The following is a 15509-nucleotide window of genomic DNA, read 5'->3' as shown; positions in this document are numbered from 1 at the left end:
GCGGGCGGATTCAGTGTTCAGCGAGGGCTTCCTGGTTCTTAGACAGCTTTCTTCTCGCTTGTCCTCCCGTGGGGAGATTTTTGGGGTCTCTGCTAGTCTCATCATGAGGGCTGCACCTTCATGACCTAATCAAACCCCAGAGGCCCCACCTTCAACTGCCATCACTTTGGGGATTAGCTTTCAACACAGTCCATAGTAGTTCTTATTTACTCCGTTAAAGATTTAACAGTGTTGCTGCTGGACTCTGTCTCCTCCTTGGAATGAAACAAAGTATCTGTGATTGTCATCCTGGCAGCCTGAAAACCAGCTTGTTTATTTTCATATTTAATTAATTTTTACAGGGTATTGAACTTGACATAGATAATATTTGTGCTTTTATTTACACAGAGCCTCCCCACAGAGTGTCGTGCACTGTTATTACTGTTATTGTATCAAACTTACAGCTGCTGGTGTCATAAAAATAAGAAGTAAGTGTCACAGTGTCCCAAGAGAAGTTCTTACTGGTATGAGATTCGGACATGTACACATTAATATTATATTAACATTTAATCTACATTAAACTGTGTAATCTACATTAGACTGATTTTTCCCTACATATTTTATGTGCGAGATATAATTCTCTTTTCACGTGACCTGGACACGCATCTTATGTTCTTGGTGATAGATTTACTTTATTTTAAATCTCAACTTTGTCAAATCATAATCACCAGAAAGACATTAAACATCATGCATCACTTTGATGTCTTATAATTGGCCCTCCGAATTCCTGCCCGAGTCTGGTAATACATTTCTATTATCTTTGGTAAGTTACCAACAAGTTAGCCAGGACTTAAAGTTTTCCCCTATTCAAATCGCCCTGAGCTTCTCTTTTGAGCTTCATAGGGCTCTGCCTATGTTCTCCATGTGATCTAGAGTCACATGTGTTGAACCAAATGACCTCCAGATGTACTGCCACCTTTCTCTGTCACCTGGTTCCTTTTTATATCCATATTCTCTTTAAAATCCCCATCAGCTTTTTTTGGCCATAGACTTTACTATCTTCCTCTCCCTTGAATGGAACAGAGTGACGATGGCTCTGAGCCTGGCAAACTTGTAAACCAGCTTGGTTGATTTCATATTTAATTCATTTTTACAGGGCATTGAATTTTGCATAAATAATATCTGTGCTTTTGTTTACACAGAGCATCCCCATGGGGTGCTGTGCACTGTTATCACTGTATTATTGTGTTAAACTTATTGCTGCCACTGTCACATTTAATTGTGAATTAGTAGAATCACTTTCCCCGACGTTGGTGCGCAGCCACACTTCACGTCTGTACCCACTAATTCCTAACTTCATTCACGCGAGGAGGCAATTTCAGAAAGGATGAAGGGAACAGTCTCCAGTATTAATAGTAACAAGAGAAAATAGAGTTTAGATAGGCATAAGTCACGGCAATCTCTCTTCTGATAGTTCATGAAATTTTTAACAGGTAAAAAGAAAGAAAGGGAGGATGTCTTTTTTTTTTTTTTTTTAAGGTAATCTGTGCTTAGCAAATGCCGGCCAAGCGTGCTCGCTCGCGAGCGCGCTCTCTCTCTCTGACATCAAGCAAAGTAAGAAATAGTGCCTTTTGAATAGGAGATTTCCTTTAATTACGTGGGGGAAGTGATGAGGGTAGGTATTGCATCTTTAATGTAACGTTCTGGATGTGCCCCTTTTTCTTTCTCTTTTTTTTTTTTTTTTTTTTTTCCATTTGCAGCCACCTCATCTTGAGCAGAAATAAAAGGTTCAGGGCTTGTCAGTATCCGTTTATAGATAGCTGTTTAAAAATAATGAGATATTGGGTATTGTAGGGCTCAGGGCCGTCTGGCCAGACTCATTTATTTCCATTCACCTTTTGTAAGAATTGAAGATGGAAGACATTCAATTAAAACTTGTCACCTGTTGCAGATGACCTAATTTGTACTTGTACGTGTCATAGATTAGGATGAAGCAACTTTGCCCCCGACAGAATAATATTCCTCCTACAAAATATTTTGTCTGTGATTATTTCAATTTTTTTTTTTTGTTTTGATTTTGCCTCCAATCCAGATTATAAATTTAACATGTATTCCTATGAACCAGCCAAGAGCAGTGAATCACACCTTGAACAACAGAAGGAGGAACTTCTTTGGGGTTATGTCCTGTGCACAGAAATCTGCAAATGTGTTTTGGATGCGACTTGAATCTGAAACGGAGGAAAACCTTTGTAATTTCCTATGCAAGCCTCAATGTTTAATAGTCCAGATAGCTCTCAGGAGACCAAAAAGAAAGACTTCCCCTTGCTAATTGTTAATTCATCTGTAGAGCAAGGAAGCTTTAATGTGAGTCATGGCTTTTATCTCTTTTAGTGACTGAGGACTTAGTTAAAAAAAAAAAAAAAAGTTTGCCTAATGGATATGCATTTTCTCTCCCCGTGTGAATTTTTTCCCTATTAGTTCAGCAGTTCTTGTAGTGTTTCCACATACAATCTAGCAATTTCAGAGTTTCCTAATTGTCATAATCTTCCAGGAGGAGTAAATGTAACCACAGGGCAGGATATCTGTCCCCCTGCCTCTGTGACCCAGGCAAGACAGGCCTTGTCGAAATCGTAGTAACATTTCAAGGATAAACAAGGAGCGAGGAAGTTAATATCTCTGGGTCCCTGCCTCAGTGGAAAAGCGGAGTGACTGAATCTCTTCGTCACTTTCGGTTTGCCCACAGTCTTATAGCTATAAACTTTTCTAAGTGAAGTCACCTGACAGGGTGATAGATGCGACATGACTCGCCTTTCAGTGGAATAAAAGTGATCATTTCCTCTGGCTAGTTCATCATTCTGCCTCTCTCTTTACATGCACCCTCAATCGTGATGAGGGTGTTTTTTTTTTTTTTTACCACAGCAATCGGGTTTTATCTGCTGGTGTTTCTGCTTTTGGCGTGTGTACCAAATACTCTTTCCCCAACGTAGAGTCGAACAGCAGAGAAGCAGTATGGACTTGGTGCTTCGAGTGTGGGTTCTGCAGCTTTTGTCCCCAACTCCCACTCCTGGCCCAGCCTCTTGCTGTTTCCAGTTTTCTCATTTGTAAAATGGGGTAGTAATCACTCCCGCCTCATTAGGATTGCTGTAAGGATTAACTGTGTTAATATATGGACAACCACCCATTGCCTGGAACATAATAATCTCTCGATAACCAGTGACTGCTAGGAACGGGCTCCTGTTTTGGTTTATTCCCAGACCCTTCACGCAGAGTCATTCAGTTAACAATGAAGACGGTGCTCGGTAGGGAGACGCAGGTATGAGGAGGCAAAGACTGGGGAAGCACAGAGAAAGGAACTATGTCATGACGCCATGTTTGACAACATCATCACTGGCTACTTTGAGAGGGGACAGTAGTCAGAGAAGCTTCTAGGAGTTGCTGTGTTTTATTTTCTCATGTGATCCTCAAGAATTTAATACAGTTAGATGCTCCCTGGAGTATACATGTGAATATACAAATAACTGTCACCCATCCCCTCACCCAGGAGCCTAAGGATATGTGCAATTACTCTGGGTTAAACTGGGACCCTCCATCAAGACATTGTCCCCGAGGAGAAACCCCATCCGAGGTTGCTACTAAAATTCCCGCTGTGGTTCCTTTGCTGCTTTTTCTGGAGCTCCTCCATGGAAATATCTCCATCCTCTGTTTCTGATGGTCCCTCGCAGAAATCTCAGGAGAAGTCAAGGACGCTGTTAGGTACTACAGAAGTGAGGCGTCCTTACATAGTAAAGGGAGCTGCAGTATCAGGAAGACCAGAGTGGACAAGAAAGTGCCCACCCCCGTCACCTATTGCTTCCAATGTCTTGCTTTTCTGGTCTGCTCCTGATACTCCAATTACCAGCCATGTTGAATAACATTTATTTAATATAACTATTGATTTAGTGGCCATGAAATTAATTATCTTTTTGAAAAATATTTTTACTTTAATGCGACTATTTTGCCTCTTTTTTAAGTATTCCAGGAGTCTATGTAATTAATGTTTTTAGTCAGCCTTTGGGGACATTATAAAAGGCATGTCTTTAAATTTAGGAAAGTAGGCTAGAGTATCCTTGTATAATTCTCCAAAGGGAAGATCTTTTATTATCCTATGAACTGCCTCTGACTTTGTGCTATTAAAAATGTGAAAAATACTTTTGACTTTGGACTGTATAATATAAAAATTTGCATTTGGGCATAAAATGTAGACTTAAAATTAGCTGACCTAGGAAGACCTCGTGCTGAACTGTTTTACTTTTTTGGCGTTTATTTGCCTCACAGCGTATTTTTTTTTCCCTCCTTGCCTTATTCTTGCTTTCTCAATTTTGTAATTCTGACAATGTATAAGATTTGTAATTCCCTTGTGGCAATGTCGGCACATGCAGTGTTTGAAAGCAGAAGCAATGTGAAATGTTCTACTTGTTAGGTAGTGCCAACTATTAAAATCTTTTATTAAAAAAAAAAAGATAATGGCAGTCTCCACATGGGTAGAAAATCCAGTTGCCTTAATTAACTTCAAATCCTGTCAAACATTGGACATTGCGGGCATCTTCTTTCCTGGGAGCATTCTTATTTTTAAACTTTTTCAAAACTGGCTTACAAATGAAGTCCAAACAAATTGTTTGTATTTAGGATCGTGAGAATGTAAAGACGCAGGCTTGGTCAACTTCGGTGGAAATATTTGGATTAGATTGATGTTTGTTTACAGCAAATCTGGATTTCCCAGGTCCTGATCATAAATACTGTTGTTTTTCTTTATTTCTGCTAAAATCGTTAGTTGGAGATTTTGAAACGTATGAGGTTAAAGAGATAATTACCAATTCTCTGCTCAACTTTGTGTTGTTGCTTATAGCTAAATTCAGGGAAAGCATCCTTCTTTTTCATAGAATTTAGATTACTTTCTGTATCCTAAAATAATCACATAGCTAAATAATATTATTAGTGCAGGGATGAACGGTAAATAGAATGGGATACCAAATATTTCTGTGTGTCACTTAGGTATCAGATAGTATCATTATTTGGCTTGTGTTTTTAATTGGCCTTACTACACCATCATACCTCAATCTGTTTACCTACAGAACTGAGGCAGGTAGACTAGATTTTCAATAAATGATCATGATGCAAAATATGTTTAAATAAGATAATATAGCAATATTTCAACAAAATTATGTTATGGTGACAACTTCCTTATTTTTCTTGGAATTTTAAGGTTCATAGACTATCTTAATAGTGTATTTGTACAACGCCCAAATATATTATTATACTATATTAATATTAAATTATTACAGCAGAACATTGGGGAGGATATTATCTTTATATCTGTGTTATATTTGGAAAAGCAATTAAGTTAAAGAACTCACCAAAGTTTATAGAGCTCGTTAGCAAAAGAGTCAGAAAAAAAACTCAACTATTCTGACTTGTAAATTATGCTTTATTTTATAAAAACATATTTTTGTATACTACTTAGGAATAATTTATTGTATTATTGCATATAGCTTCTTTGTGACACCCATGCAGTATCATTTTCAGTGAGTATTTGAACACCGCACCTAATTTCTTTGTTTTTTGATATTTGTTTGTTTAAAACTATTTAATAGCTCTCAAAGTTTTCTCCTGATTTTATTTCAACTCTGCTGTGATGTTTCACTATGACATTTTAGGCTTTATCTAGACCAAGTATATGCTTGCATGTTTCACTAAAAAATAATCAACTCTTAAAGTGGCGTTATTAAGATAATATGAAAAATTATATTTTTCTTTATTTCATGGATAAATAATAATCTTTAATATTTGAGAGCATATTTACCTCCAGGATTCACATAGAGATATATCAGCTTTTCCCAAACTGTTTTATATAACTCAGATAACCCACAACTCACACGTTGCACATGATACTGATAAATATTCCAAAAATGGGATCCTTGGTTAAATTGTTTTGCAAAGCATTGCATAGGCTGTATCTCCCTCTGAGAGTTTTTCAGAGGTCATTTGCATATGAAAGGCTCTGAGAGCCCCTTCAGTAAAATAATAATACTGACAATGCTGTTAAACCAAATCTATTTTCTAAACAGTTTGAGAAATGCCAAAATATGTACAATGAATTACTTGGTTGAATTTATTAATGGATAATGTTATACTGTTTTATCAATTACGATGCAACCTAATACCATAAAAAGAGGCTCTCATCTGGTTCTCGCTCCCAAGTATCTTCTTTTTATTTGCTAAACATGTCTGCGGTCCTTTTCTAAACTTTGCAGTTACAGACTGAAAACCGGGTTATTCACAAGCTCTTTCCCACCCTACCCCCCATATCAGTGAAACATTGCTTGATGTTTAATCTCTTTCTTTCTCTTTTGCCTCTTTCCTTAGTCTTTTAAATCCACTGCCAGCACAAACTCCCTGAATCTTGACCCAGCCCATCATGCTTGGGGAGAAAGTCTTACGAAAGCCAGTCTGCGTGTGTCCTCCTCGCTTCACCCTTCAGCTCTGCCCTACTAACATGCCCCTTCTCTGGCACCTTCGCCTTCTGAATTATTTTTAGGAAGGAAACCCCTCTTTCTATCCTGCGTTCGGTCCACACCTGCTCCCAGTTTTCTGTCGTTTGAAGGAAAATACAAATGTGTGCCAAATGTAAATACCATTCTCCTCCTGAGACGTGTCGACATGCTAAGACGGGGCAGTCTTTGCATCGCATCTTGCGTAGTCTAATTCCAGCTTTTCATGGCACGTAAGTGCTTTCAATGCAGTGCCACTCCACAGGTCCATACTGAGTCCCGGGGAGACCGGAGAGGGTTCGATAGCTGGTCAGCTGGTCTACTCGATCCTACACACTGAGCTTTCAGGAGTGATTGATAAAGAGGATACAAATTGTCATTGTCTTTAATTTGAGAAACTACATTATCTTTTATATGAGAAACAGTTTCTCTGTGTTAATTCACATGAAAACATGCCTTTTCTTCGGCGGGTGAATGTGACTTGGATGGCCTTGCAGAAAATGTCATCCCGGTTTGTTATCCTCTGTCGCATTGGGTTTCCAACCTCTCTTTTCTACATTCCTCTAATATTCCTGGACCATTGTGCATTCTGTCTTGTCTCCCCGGCACCCACGGGTGATACTCTCTGTGTATCTGATTGGTCTCAGAGATAACTACCTCAACAGTAAGCCGGTGTCTGTCTCTGCTCACAGGGGTGCGTCTTGACAGAGTACGTGGAGGTCGGCAGAAGTACAAGCGCAGAATAGATGCGGAGAACAGCCCATACCTGAACCCCCAGCTGGTTCAGCCAGCCAAAAAGCCATGTAAGTACAGCAGACGTGTCTGGCGTCCCAGCACAGAAAGCCTCCCAGTTGGCTGTTTGTAGATTAGTTGGGAATGCCCACTCCCCACCCACTCCAAGGAGGTCTGTCTTTGCCAAGGGGACCGTGGCTCTATTCTCAAGGATCGCCCTTGAGGATCAACAGCAATGCAGCTAATTATAATTCCCCCCCCCCATGGTATTCTTACCCCTCCCTGTGTTCACCTAGTCATTTTGTCGAAGCATATGCATATGAAGGCATCGCTTCTCTAGTGCAAGATTTACATTTACTGGTTATCTTTATTTTCAGAGGTACATAAAATAGATCAGACTGTGATCATTAGTTCACTGGAGCTGTTAGTTTCAGATTTCACAAGAAAGTGAGTTTTGTCGTTTTCACTAACTAAATGAGTTTGACTGCTCAACCTCCCAATGAAGATACATTAGGAGCCTCATTAATTTGGAGCGATAGAAAGTTAACACACTAGCTAGCAATAGATTAAAACAGGAATGGGCCTTACTAATAACAAGCATAGGTTGATGGTTCCATCACAGATGCCCTTATGGGCATTATGGATTGTTTTTGAAGGGCCCGTGGTTTTATAATGCCAGGTTGCAGTCTGAAAGGATGATGGGTACGTTGCTAAAATGCAAGCCCTGTTCTCCTTGTCGTTAACTAAAAAAGAGCTGGAATATAGATTGAGGCAATAACTGTATCCCATTTTCTGGAAAATCAGTTCAGAGCTGCAGTGCAACAGAGCTAGCATTTTAGGATGTTTATGCAGAGAGTGCGTGTTACATGCTGAGCAGTGCCCTGGTGGGAGCAGTTCTCACACTTGTGTCAGAAGACACACGCAGCACTCACTAGAGGATACTGCATCTGCAGCAGTTCTAGAAAAGATGCGGGTGATTTTCACTCTACTGTCAAGGGAAGAGAAAAAGCGTTCGCTTATAATTCAGATTCTCCAGGAGGGGGCGCTGCTGTGCATCGTACATGCGAGCATATGGGGATCGGTTAAATAAATAAAACAGAGCCTGAACTGTAAACGAAAGGACATTTTAGCTATGTCAAAGGAAAAACAACCAGTTTTACATAAAATTAAAGCTTAAGTGAACATATGGCATAGTTTCCTTTTGCCTTTCCAAAAAACATTATGTTGATTATACCTTCAATTGTCCAATCTGGCATCTTCTCAGCCTGCATAAGCTGTTTGGCGTTCTGCAAATACAATCTAGGACTGCATTAAGCAGATTTTGCACATTATAATAAAAAACTTTCTGATAATACAATAAAATGCAATAAACACTAATGCTTAATTTTATTAGAGGTTTAGTATTCCTGGATTCGGCAATACGCAAACTGCCCATTTCTCATTCATTTAATGTAAACATTGACTAAAACCATTGATAATTTCCTCTGCTGAGAGAAAAATGAGCACCAGCCCATTTGTAAGTCCACACGATAGGGAAACATCTACAGTTTTCTGCGTAAACCTGAGAAATTGGGAAGTGGCTTGTCAAGTACCTTTAAGAAGATTACAGCAATTTCAGTGAGCTTCATTTGTCTGAGATAAAAGAGGTCTCCTAATAAATCATTACTCATTATCTCAAGGCTTCTGTGTTAATTTTCCTGAGTCCATCCAATTAGTGTGTTTTTGTAACAAACATTTATAAAACTTAATTTTCAGATCCTGTCAGATAAGTGTCAAGAGACCGTGCGTGGGCTTTGCGGACACAGTGGCTAGGGGAGGTTTCTGGACCCTGACGGGCTGTGTACCACAGAAGCCCAAGGATGAAAATTGGGTTCTATTGATTCTAATTAGGGAAACATTAAATAAGATTTACTTAGAAACAGTGCTGCCGGCTATGTCCTGCATAATGGGAGAGTCTAAGCTTCAACCAAATTTCTTTGACCTCAATTCAAATATCTATTGACTTGGGTAAAACAGGTACCATTTTTTTTTTTTCTGTACTGAAAGAACTAGAATCAGGGTTTCCTTTGGTTACATTTTTTTGTGCCCTTATTGCATTTTCTTCTAATTCTGAGAATCTATCTTTTGGTTGCTGACAGGTTTTGTTGCATTGTCAGAGCAGTGAAAGTTGAAACTTTTTCAAGCGGAACTAAAAACACAGGGTGGTGTTTCTATAGCATATACAAGAAGCAAGTGTTATTCTTTGCAGACCCTGCAAATTAAAAAAAAAAAAAAAAGAATCTCTATTTTTTTTCTAGAAAATATGGTATTTGGGAATATTTCCTCCCAAATCTGCATTTTCAGTTTGATGATAATTGGATATTACTGCCTATAAATGGTTATCTGTTGATAATTTGCAATAAATATATTTCCTCTGGTAGCCATAATAATAAAATTTAAAAATATGTCAGAAAAAAATTTGCTAATTATAGGTTAGATAAGTCTCCTTATTATTTTGTTAAAAGAAATGAAAAGAATTCTATGTTTTTCAATTCTAAGGTATAGGAAGTCTTTCATTTTGGTTTAAAAAGTTAAAAACATAGCAAAAGGAACATTGTCTAGTAAACATAGAGGCAACTTTGGCTCTACTCACAAAAATCCCATTTAATGCCCTAGTTTTCTAGAGTAATAGTACATAGAACATTGAAATATTCATGTTTATTCTTACCCACTTCTATCTCCTCAGTTGAAAATATAAAATCTAAAGCTACTCACAAAAAAATTGAAAATAGGGCCAAGAAAAATCATTCCGTTAGCAAGGTTTTACAACCCCTCCCATAAACGCTCACATGCCCCTGAGCAATAAAACACATTTGATGTGATGCTTTCCATTTGTCTCTAGCATTTATTTTATGAAGGATTTTAAAAACATATATCACAAATTTCAGGCAGATAAATCTGAACCAGAGAACGAACTAAAGACAACAGATGAAAATAGAGGATTAAAGAATTAGACACTCCGAAGAGAAAATGCCGTAACATTTAAGTGGGAGCATTTTTCTGGACACCGATAAGTGCTACGTTGGGAAGATCGGCTGGGGTGTGGGGAGGGGGAGAAAGGGAAGACATTCCTACTTAACGCATCCCACAGAGATAGCGTCATACAGTCAGTAATTCACCCAGGCAGAAGGGCTGTGACCTTTGCTGTTCTTTAAAGGAATTAAGATAATTAATGACTTTCATGCCCATTATGACTATGGGCATTAGAAGTTCTTTGCCTTCCACGTGATCTTCTAGATTTCCATGGTTAACTGTAGATTTTTACTTTAAAGCTGTTGTATGGTGTTTAATCTGCTTCCCCAAATCCCACTTAAGAATCAAAGCGCGAACCCAGAAAGCATCTAACTTCTCTTATCTGTTTGCTAAAAAGAATCTCATTCTAGGGCAGAATCTTCATTCCAGCGGAGGCAGGTAGAGGAAAGAAGAAGAAAGGAATGCATTGTGTTATGGCTGCAGCAGCTCATCTTGCTGTTTCCCTGAACACTGTTTAATACACACATATTGAACCATGAGTAGAATATGTCGGGTTTATTGTAGGCGATTAGGATTACTTCTCGAAACACAGCATACTTTAAGGTTTGTAAAAGAAGGATGATGCCACTGGTGATCTCGTAGTGCTCTGGTCTGATCCTGCAGATAACAAGATTGTTTCACATTTGTTGGTGGCCGAGCCGGAGAAGATCTATGCCATGCCTGACCCTACTGTCCCCGACAGTGACATCAAAGCCCTCACTACACTGTGTGACTTGGCTGACCGGGAGTTGGTGGTTATCATTGGATGGGCGAAGCATATTCCAGGTACATTTTCTGAAAAGAAAAAAAAAAAAAAGCAAAATGAAAATAAAAAGGTTGCAATGAATTCCCTAGGTTGTATATGTAAATTAAGCAAATTCAAAATTTTCTCATTCGGATTTTTTTTAACCTTGACATGTGTTTTTATCATACTTAATTTAGGGATCTGCTGATCCTCATAGAATCATAAACCTTTTTTATATCGGTTCCACCTTGAACTCTTGTTAATTATTTTTTCATATGCGAAGGTACTATTTAGTGCCAGTAAAGAGAGTATAAGTTTTAAAAACATTTCTTTGTCTCTTTTAAAATTCTGAGCTTTACCCTAAGGAAATACTCCTACTTTTTCTTTTCACGTTAAAAAATGTCTTTGTCAGCAGTAGTCTAATGTACCTTTTTTCTTTTAAAAATCACTCATTTTGTTGTTCGTGGTGGTTATTTATACTGAACTGCATTCATATTCACAAGTTTGCTTTGGTTACAATTAGATATTTACAATGAATTTATACAGAAATGATGAAAAGAACTGTTAAATTGACATGATATTTTCTCAGATGGTAACTTAAAAGCAGTATTTTAAAATATCCTGTTACTTTTCTTTCTTAACTGATCCTATAATATCAAACATATGGCTGATCACAAGGTTTGAGAATTTTACTAGTCTATTGGAATTGTGATTTTTTTTTGTTTGTTTGAATTTTGATCTTCAAATAGTTTCTAAACAAGTTTTTGAATGATGACCGATGTTTTTCTGGTACAGTTAACTTATTTCTGTCTCCTTAAACTAGTTTGTCTTTATGCTTTGAATGCTACAGTAATTTCTTTAATCAAATTGATGGAAGTCCCTTTCCCAGCCCACACTGAAACCAATTTATTGGTCATGATACGCCAGCTATGTTGCTAACAGTCGTGACGAACTGTCAGGCGGTATCACACTGAAGCTAATTTGAAGTCATTAGGTGTGCAGCGTTCGGTGACAATTTGTTACAGTGGTTAGGAACACAGCTGACATTTCTGAATGGCTTTGTTCGGTGCTGTTCTAGATGAGGCCAAGCAAATTGTAAACTAATTTAAACATCACTCTGTATTATACCAGCTACTTTGTCTTACACTGTTTGCTAATAAAGCACCCCAAATTAAGTCAAAACTAGTTAAATAGGTGAGCTTGAGTACGTTCTTCAGGAGATACCTTCACAAGGGTTACTGCATATAAAAAAAAAAAAAAGATGAGAATTTGATCATATGGATAGTCGATATTGCATTTAGATTGTAACCACATCTATATGACTTTTAGAAAGAGCAAAAAAAAACAAAGGGATATGTTAAAAGATGTCAAGACATTTGGGTATTGTGACAGTGGAAACAGTCAGAATTTACTCAAACAATACATATAAACTTATTTGGTATGAAAGGTTTTAGAGCCAAAAGAAACAAAACATTTGTTGAAGCATCCACAGATACTTTTTCAGATGGTCAATATACATATTGTCATTTATGTTTATATATTTTGTCATTTTATATACATACACACATGCCTCCTGTCCCCAGCTGAGAACCATTGTTTCAAATCAAGCTTCTGTTATTATTATCGAGGCAGAGAGAGGTAAAAACATGTTCACGAGTTCACCAGCATGGTCAGTGTGCTCAAAACATACGGTCAGCATTGCTTCCTGGAGTCAAATCAGGATATTTTAGTGTCCCGGTTGATGGCTCTTCAAAGAACTATTTCAAAATAATAATGGTGATATTGTTATTAGTGACAACAGCATGAAAGGCTATGGCACTGTGACTCCAAGCCATCCATTATTTCAGAGAATTCTGCCCAAGTTCTCCCTGGATTAGGGAATTTGTTAAGCCAATATTTTGATGTCTTACAGACATTCCATAATAAGAACCAATAAAAGTCAACAACCCCTTCCAACGTTCTCTGCTAGAGAGGAGTCGGTGGTAAATTTGTGGGTCCAGTTGTGTACGGAAGTAGAAATATCAGCTTACAAAGGAATTTGTCACTGTAAAGGGGCTCCAGTGACTTTTGTGAAGACAGTAACTTTAAATAACTATGAGTAACAGCAGCTCCAGTGGTGGAAACAATTACTGTACGATTATGTGTTCAGTCTTAAGCTGAGGCTCAGAATTGGTGGGGTCTGATGTTATTCTCTTTCCATAGAAAATACCAGAACAGGTCACTGTGGAGGGATGACTCACAGCTCTGGTTTTCCTGATACCCCGAGGTTAAATGATTGCTCGGAGTATCTTGGCTTTTGAGAAAGGGATTAGCAAGACAAGAATGAACTGCAATTCTTCCTACCTTTTTAACAGTAGGCCTGCTATTGGGTGTTTTGAGGAAGGGCACTCTGCCATCACAGGGCTGGCTTCAGGGGGGCCAGGCACAACAGCGCCCTGCAGTGTGGGGTGGGGTGTGACTACAGAGAGGATCTAAAGATTAGAGTCACATTTCTGCCTTGATGAAAGTGAAATCCCATTCTCGATAACAGGACCCAGCCCTGATGACTGTGGTCATAGCTAGAATGAAGGCCAAATCAGAACCGAAATTTCTGCCGGTCTTAGTCTTAAGTTCAGAACTCTTCGTTTTGCAACATTAGTGAAACCATACTTTTTAATGTCCTAAATTTTAAGCCTTTGCTGTCTTTATCCTATTCTCAGACACACACAGACACACACTTTTTTTAAAATGAAGTTTAACATCTAAGGTAAGATCAGTAGTCTTTCTGCCCTGCGGGGAATGAACTTTTTTTATACTTGCTTTTGCTGTATGAAAAAAGTGAAGAACTCAACGGAAGAAAATATTGAAGAAAAATACAAAGGGAGTGGGCCTTTCTTGATCGGTAAATAGAATTAATTGACTTCCCTTAATCAATGATATAAATGGAAAAGTGTTGTTATGAAACATGACCATACTTTATCTATAGGGAAAAAAAAAAAAGGCTTTAGAAAAGGGCTTTAGAAAAAGCTTGACTTCCGTTGGAGGAGCATAAGGAGCATAAGGGCACAAGAACAGATGATGGTGCCCTAATAGCCCGTTTTAAGAATGACAGGGCCCTGCCATTAACGTCCTTTTATATCCTTGGAAATTGCTCATGCCTCGCTTTTCTGGTTCCTATCTGCCTGACTCTTTTTTATTTCTCTTTCAATTTCGTCCGCGCTCGGATAAGCGCATGCTAACACAATATGATTGAGCTGTAAAATGGAACGCTGTCGCCTCTAATCTCTTTTATGTAGATACGAAGGTACTGCACACTCCACTTCATCTCTCTCCATTGTTGGCCTTTCTCAGGATGGGCTGCGGAGTAAGGGAGGGTCTGTCCAGTGTTAGAGCTAGGTTTCACAGGGTGTGATAAGACGATTATCAGCCCAGCAGTCAGATCTGCTATTGTTCTTTGTGGTTGATTAAAATATTATTATGTCCTGTGACTTTGTTAGCAAAAGGCGGGCCGTGCTTAGATGGTGCTCTAAAAAGCGTAACCCATATTAGCTGACCTATATAAGTGGCTTAAATATATTTATGGACCTCCCAGACAGTTTACTTTAAAAGAATAGAAGGTATTTGCACAATTAAGTGGATGAATGCACTTTAGAAAAAAACTTTTTTCTATCAAGTATGGCACGTTTCCAGGCGGGCTTGTTTATTTTTATCATGACACATTAAACACTTGGCTACTAAAGAAGGGAAACTCTGCTCACGTTTGGAGCCTCTTAGTTACATTTTAAAAATCATGTCTACTGTAATAACATCAAACAGAAAAAAATATTCTACAATTTTGCTTCATACAAAGTGAAGGCAGGTAATATTAAGCTTGAAACAAACAAATAAAAATAAAAAACACACACACCAAAAATATGATTTGATAAAAACAGTCTACATATAGTTATTCATGTTAGAAACAAATCTAAAGTATAGAAGTCAATATTTTCGATTTTCGTTGAAACATTTTTTGGAAAAACGTTTAGAAGAATGTACCAATCATTGCTCATTAAAGTTAACTTTTTATGTTTTTTCTCAACAGAAGTATTTAGACTTTTCTAGAAATGACAAAAATCTCTAAAGGACATGGATAAACTTTTTCTATGTTATGACATAAATTTTGTTGGAGAATACCCAAGAATGTTTTGAACATTCATTGCTAACGATACTGCTTAAAGATACATTATACATTCTAATACATTTTATGTAGAGACCAATTTTCAAGATTCTCTCATTCCTCAACCAAAGTTCTGGAAGTTACATTTTGAAAATGTCCATCGCATACCTGAAACTGGTAGCACCACTAAATGATTATGATATGTACAACAGCACAAAAAGATGTGGTAGAAATAATTACTGTAAGATGTTCTTTCTATTTGTAACACAAGGCATGTTTCCACGTGTGCAAGTGCGTGATTGTGGTTTGATGAGCAGGACACCGGGCCTGGTTCAGGTAG

The 15509-nt window shown here is 37.9% G+C and overlaps 1 protein-coding gene across 4 annotated transcripts in view; it reads left to right on the top strand.

Moving 5' to 3' along the window:
- ESRRG (estrogen related receptor gamma) overlaps positions 1-15509 on the top strand; it is a 445088-nt gene that overhangs the window by 376800 nt on the left and 52779 nt on the right. For 3 of the 4 annotated variants that reach the window (XM_023534164.1, XM_023534163.1, XM_023534165.1), the window contains 2 exons: positions 7199-7309; positions 10893-11075. In XM_023534164.1, the coding sequence (XP_023389932.1) occupies positions 7199-7309; positions 10893-11075 (294 nt within the window). The remainder of the gene's footprint in view (positions 1-7198; positions 7310-10892; positions 11076-15509) is intronic. The other variant, XM_011366118.2, reaches the window with a different exon arrangement.

Source organism: Pteropus vampyrus, unplaced genomic scaffold (assembly GCF_000151845.1).
Source record: "Pteropus vampyrus isolate Shadow unplaced genomic scaffold, Pvam_2.0 Scaffold121, whole genome shotgun sequence".
Taxonomy (NCBI): domain Eukaryota; kingdom Metazoa; phylum Chordata; class Mammalia; order Chiroptera; family Pteropodidae; genus Pteropus; species Pteropus vampyrus.
This window is presented reverse-complemented; position numbering and strand designations above follow the sequence as displayed.